The 6,293-nt window shown below is 40.2% G+C and overlaps 1 protein-coding gene across 6 annotated transcripts in view; it reads left to right on the plus strand.

Moving 5' to 3' along the window:
* Positions 1-6,293, plus strand: part of PlexA (plexin A) — a 144,140-nt gene that overhangs the window by 98,235 nt on the left and 39,612 nt on the right. For all 6 annotated transcript variants that reach the window (XM_068347102.1, XM_068347099.1, XM_068347103.1 and 3 more), the window contains exon 2: positions 4,428-5,687. In XM_068347102.1, the coding sequence (XP_068203203.1) occupies positions 4,449-5,687 (1,239 nt within the window). In that variant the 5' untranslated portion in view covers positions 4,428-4,448. The remainder of the gene's footprint in view (positions 1-4,427; positions 5,688-6,293) is intronic.

Genomic DNA, 6,293 nt, shown 5'->3' on the forward strand with positions numbered 1-6,293 from the left:
AGATAAGAGGGAGAATGATTAAGCCACTGGAAGGTAGAAAGGAAGGGTTTGATCTTAAAAGCCGAGAATAATTAGTAAGCTTGTGAAAAGATGAGAAGGAAAGCCATTATGTTTGTGGTAAGAAGAGAGAGGAGACCGTGTTTTGGTGATGAAAATGTAGCAGCTTCTGATTTTGAGAAGAGTAAAATGTTGCCATAATGTACTTAGAAAAGTGGCGGTTTTATGATCGTGAAGAGATGAGAGACTTTTGCACAGAATCTTTGAGAAAAGGTCTTAGATTTACTCATGCAAAATTTCCTGTAAGGAGATTGTCAGTGGCTGAAATCAGTTTGAAAAGATTGTTAATGGAAGAATGTTTATCGTTTGATATTATGTACTGTAAAGAGACGAAGTTAGTTTGTGAAACGATGAAAAACACCGTCTTAACTAAGATAGTGGTATAAGATAAATTTTTGCAACTTATTTACGCTCTTTACATGCGTCAAAATTGAGGTAGCATTTTGTAGTATTACGAGCAATTTGCATGCGACACATTATAGTATGGATTATCTAAAGATATAGGATTCGTTTTCTCGGTTATAAAATTAAATTTTGACTTTCCCTCTTAAAGGAATCCTCCCAGCTACCCACTTTACTTTCTCCTGTCCTTATTTTAGACCAAGTCATAATTTGCAAGCTTCTTTGTAGCATTGAGTGTAAATCCCAAACTTGGTGCTTACATAAGTTAAACAAATGGTACAGTAAGGTTGACCCAGCTGAAATTGGGCGAAAGTGGAAGGGGAGGGGGGGAAGATGAAGACGGAGAGAGGGGTGGGGTGGGAGTGTAAGAAGGGCCAGTAACACCGCAAATAGGGAAAAGGCGTGATGGGGTTTATAGTAAGAGGAGCTGGAATTGGGCGTCGCTTAACACGGCTGCAGTGCCATTTGAGATTGAATTAGGAAATAGGGAATTGGTCCTAGTTACAGCGGCAGACTGTTGCAGATACTCTTTAAGAGGTGCTGAATGTAGAGGAAACTGGGTGGAATTAGCAATGTAAGAACTTGTAGCATCATCATTTTTACCTCCGCCAACGAAATTGGACGGAAGTTATGTTTTCGCTTCCGGGCCACAATTTGTATCGTAGATTAATGAAACTTGCAGGGATTAACTTTGATGTAAAAATCAGGAAATAATTAAGTTCTGGAAGGTCAAGGTCAAAGGCCAAGGCCACGGTCAAGAAAATGTCCAATTCACGCAATCAACCATAAGTTTTGGAGATCCTTGTCACAGAGACTTCAAACTTGGTTCATATTTAAGTATATGAAAATTCACACCAATTGATACATGACAAGGTCAAAGGTTAATGTCGAGCAAAAGGTTGAGAAAGTGGCTGCCGCGTCGGAGGTCTGCGGTCTACTGATTGCCCCTCTAGTTTCTATAAACCCCCCCCCCCCCTCCTTGAAGGAGAAAAAATTACACATATACTATTTTTTAAGCCCATAAAAAGGACAGCATTTCCACAGTCTCAGACAACGATACAAAAACAAAAAATATAGTTTTTAACAGTTTTAGTATATTTTTGTAATTCTTTTGTTTGCATAATGTTTTAATTTACGGGACTGACATTTAAGAGAAATGTGCATTGTTTTAGCCTAAGTGTGTTAGATGTTTTTTTTTTTTTTTTTCTATTTCAAACGTAGATTTGCTTTTCTAAAAGATTGTAATGTTGGTGGTATATATATATATATATATATATATATATATATATGTATATATATATATATATGTATATATATATATATATATATATATATATATATATATATATATATATATATATAAAATACCGCCTGAGAGAGAGAGAGAGAGAGAGAGAGAGAGAGAGAGAGAGAGAGAGAGAGAGAGAGAGAGAGAGAGAGAGAGAGAGATGCCTCCTGCATTACCCTTGAATAGCAAGCATGTCTTTTTCAAACATTTATGTTTACTATTCTTCCAACTTTTAATTGAAATTTCCTAAGTAGTCTCTCTCTCTCTCTCTCTCTCTCTCTCTCTCTCTCTCTCTCTCTCTCTCTCTCTCTCTCTCTCTCTCTCTCTCTCTCTCTCTCTCCTAGAATTCCTGAAGCAAAAAATGTCGAGTTTCCAAGAGCTGGATGAGATTCTCCTTATGAAATTGGAGACGAGTTGGAATGTTAGATGCCTGAGTCGGTGAAAGCCTCGCTTCGCAGAAGACTGAAGCACGAAGAGGGAATGAAAAGGAAGGGAAGGAAGCAATAAAAGTGTGGGAGATCATTGCTTGAGAGAGAGAGAGAGAGAGAGAGAGTTTTGCGTTAAAGAAAACAAAGCCAACTACAAGATACGAGATAAAGTCTGGGAAAACTGAGAAAATAGTATATTAAATTTATTTTAGAGCAATGCACAGTTGAGTAGAAACGATCAAAGTATTCATAAATGACAAGGAAATTGGTATCACGAATATTAGATAGCGAGTGCTTTAGATCTTTAGTAGAGCTACTGGGACTTAGTTGCAGGATTCGTTGTTCGAAAATGTTAGTCAAGTGAATGAGTGACTTTACACACACACACGCGCACACACACACACACACACACACACACACACACACACATATATATATATATATATATATATATATATATATATATATATATATATATATGTATATATGTGTGTGTGTGTGTTTGTTATCATTAATCCTGGTTGTGGTGGCCGCCAGACTGGGGTTCGAGTCCCGCTCAAACTCGTTAGTTGCTGCAGCCTCACAGTCCTTGGGGGGGGGGGGGAGCAATAGGTCTATCTGCTGAGTTATCAACAGCCATTGCCTGGCATTCCTTGGTCCTAGCTTGGGTGGAGAGGGGCTCGTGCGCTGGCTATATGGTTAGTCTCTATGGCATTGTCCTTCTTGATAGTGTAATATCACAGTCCCTTGCCTCGGCCATTCATGAGCGACATTTAAACCTGGAAACCATATGATAAAGGTTTGAATATGTGTATACGTGAGTCCGAATTTTTCCCTTCGAATTTTGATATGTAGGGAAGTTTGAAATAATTTATCCAGAAGCCAGAAAGCGAATCAAGTAGATATTGATCCAGAAATTTGTGGGTGGACTGAGTTCTACAAGCTGGTAGTAATTTAGAATTATGGCGTATTATTTCATAAATTACTTGAATTTTTTTTATTTTGATTATAACATCTGAAAGGATAGGGAATCATAGCGTGGCTATAAGTTACGAGGGGATATAAAAAGGATTTTTGAACCAAACTTGAAAGGTTCACCTCCGTTTAAACTTTGGTTGGAATCTATGCTGTTCTTTTTGCTATCATTATTGTTCAGCTTTATGGGAGAGTGAGATAAACATTTTTACTTGTATAAGTTAGAGAGAGAGAGAGGAGAGAGAGAGAGAGGAGGAGAGAGAGAGAGAGAGAGAGAGAGAGAGAGAGAGAGAGAGAGAGAGCAGAATGATGACGATGAAATACGTAGAATATTATCTTAATTTAAATCTTAGTTTGATTTTAGCTGCATTGATTACAAGTGTGTAACATTATTGTTAAATGGCCTCAGATGGCAAGATTTGTTATACGATAGGACGTTACTTTTTACAAGGTTTAAACCCCACAGATGACTTGTTAAAAGAGAAAAAAGTTGACATGTTAAACTTATGCGTTTTGTAGGTTCGTTGTCAATGTCATTATCAGCCTTTGTTAGAAATATTGTTTTTAAACATTTGTATCTGCTGAACATCAGAGATATCAACTTGAATTAAAATATGTTTACTATATAATGTTTGCTTTTGTTACGGATAAAAGAGATTTAAAACATACACGAACTGTTTTCTATTACTTTGTTATTGATGATCAATGCGTCAATCAAAGTATATGAATATGAATAAGAATTCCTTATCGTAATGTACCTTGTTAATAAGCTTCTTGAAAATTGACGTCTAATCTGCGTAAAATACAATTTATGTCGTACATTGACTCCCTGTAATCTTTTTCCATTGCGAAATTATCGACGGGAGGGGGGACGAAATCCCTTATATTTCGGTAGGAACGGTAATTTCTTAAGAAATTATCCGTTACGTGCGTGCCTCCGTGCATGCACGTACTGCTATAACTTTATAAAAGGGAATTCCCCTTCCCCTGTCTCTTGTAGGTGAGTTCTGCCAGGTATTGATTGTGCATCATCCTGAGGTATTTAGTGCAACCTTTCTATTCGCTCGTTCCTTCCAAGTTCGGATTAAAACGTTTTATTGAGAGATGCGAAGAGTTTTAGTATCTTTTATTTTGTTTAATGGAATCATTACCAGCTACGAGCAATAGAATAAGTTTTTAACATTAATTCATTATGTGATCATCTTGATATGTTTTTTATTCCAGGTTCCTTGTTTATTCTATGCCGATTATTAATTTTTATTTTTCTCTCTTTTCAGGAGCGGGATGATGATTAGAATATGAGTGTAGGTGTAACGTTGGCGGGGGCAGCGCCCCCGGGTGGTGGAGATAGTGGAGGCGGGGGTGGTGGCATTCATCCGTGGGCAAAATGGCGTTGTCTATTTGCTGTGTTGATGTTGCTGTTTGGAAGCAGCCCGAGGGTTGTAGGGGGTGGAGAGCCACAAGCCAGAGACTCCCTCTTCATCGTCGATCAGTACGAAGACAGCGGCTTCCAGCAATTCACTCATCTGGCCGTCGACAAGAGCACGGGCACCGTGTACGCGGGGGGCGTCAATCGCCTTTACCAGCTGGACCCCAACTTGAAACCCCTGCAGACGGTGGTCACGGGTCCAGTCAACGACTCGATCGAGTGTTCGGCCAGCGACTGTAAGAGCGATACTGTTCGTACAATGAAGACCACCAACAATGTCAATAAGGTGCTCGTCATTGACGACACGAGGTCTCGCCTCATCGTGTGTGGCACCATTAGACAAGGCTCATGCCAAGTGCGTGACCTGCGTGACATCACTGTGCTCAACCGCAATGTCAGCGAGGCCATCGTGGCCAACAATGCTACGGCTTCCACCGTGGCTTTCATAGCCCCTGGGCCACCCAATCCACCGGTGTCACACGTTCTCTACATCGGCGTCACATACACAGGGAAGTCCGTCTACAGAGACGAGGTGCCGGCCGTAGCATCGAGGTCCTTGGAGGACGACAAGTTTTTCGACATCGCCGTCACGGACGTCACCACCAGCACGCGCATGTTGGTCAATTCTCTCGCCCGCGAGAGGTACCCCATCACCTACGTCTACGGCTTCGGCTCCGAAAAATTCAGTTATTTCCTGACGCGGCAGATGGAAGACACGGACGCTGGGTCGCCGTACATCAGCAAGCTCGTGCGGGTGTGTCAGAACGACTCCGCCTATTACTCGTACACCGAAATCCCCATCGAGTGCAAAGACCAGCAGGGCAAACGCTACAACCTGGCGCAGGCTGCTTACGTGGGCAAACCAGGCACTGATTTGGCTACCCAGTTGGGTATTCAGACGAACGACGATGTGCTCTTCGCCGTCTTCTCCCCGTCGGATCCGAACGAGGGAGAAGGGTCTCCGCGTCCAGACAAGGCCAGTGCCCTTTGTGTCTACAGCATGAAATCGGTGAGGAGGATGTTCATAAACAACATTCAAGAATGTTTTCGAGGCAAAGGCAGCAGAGGCTTAAATTTCATATCGCCGTCGCATCGATGTATAGAAACTGTAAGTACCCATGATTTTTCTTCTTTCTATATTTTATATATACAGTATAGTATATATGTATGTGTGTTGTGTTATATTTTTAACTTGAAACGAGGTTAGAAGTAGCTTATATCTTGGTTAGCCTATGAAGAGTAGTCGACCTGTGTAATTTTTGAAGAATTTTTGTTAAGCTAGGATGACCTTACTGCAACATGTACCTCTGCTCCTAGGGGGCAGGTCTTGCAATATTTAATGTAAGGAAGAAAAACAGTCATTAGGTCGAACTGCTAAATAGAAATTGGCTTTGAGCTTGTGGAACATTCAGATATGATAGTAGTTTTACTAAGTATTAAAATTTTTGTCTTGACAAAAGGCTACAAATGAAAATTTTGGTTAGGCTGTGTAATGTGTGTGTAGCCTCATCCTCCCCAGTTCTTCATTAGACGGTGTCTTAAATTAAATTGAACTGAAAATAATTATCTTCACTAACTTCGAAAGTATCCTTCTTCGGCTTATAGCTGATATAATCATATTTTTCTGGAGTAGATGCAACCATTGAAATGAAAATTTACGTCACAGACTTTGAGAGATGTTAGGTGTTGTTTTCCCCATTAGGGAAATTTATCT

Source organism: Palaemon carinicauda, chromosome 23 (assembly GCF_036898095.1).
Source record: "Palaemon carinicauda isolate YSFRI2023 chromosome 23, ASM3689809v2, whole genome shotgun sequence".
Classification (NCBI taxonomy): Eukaryota; Metazoa; Arthropoda; class Malacostraca; order Decapoda; family Palaemonidae; genus Palaemon; species Palaemon carinicauda.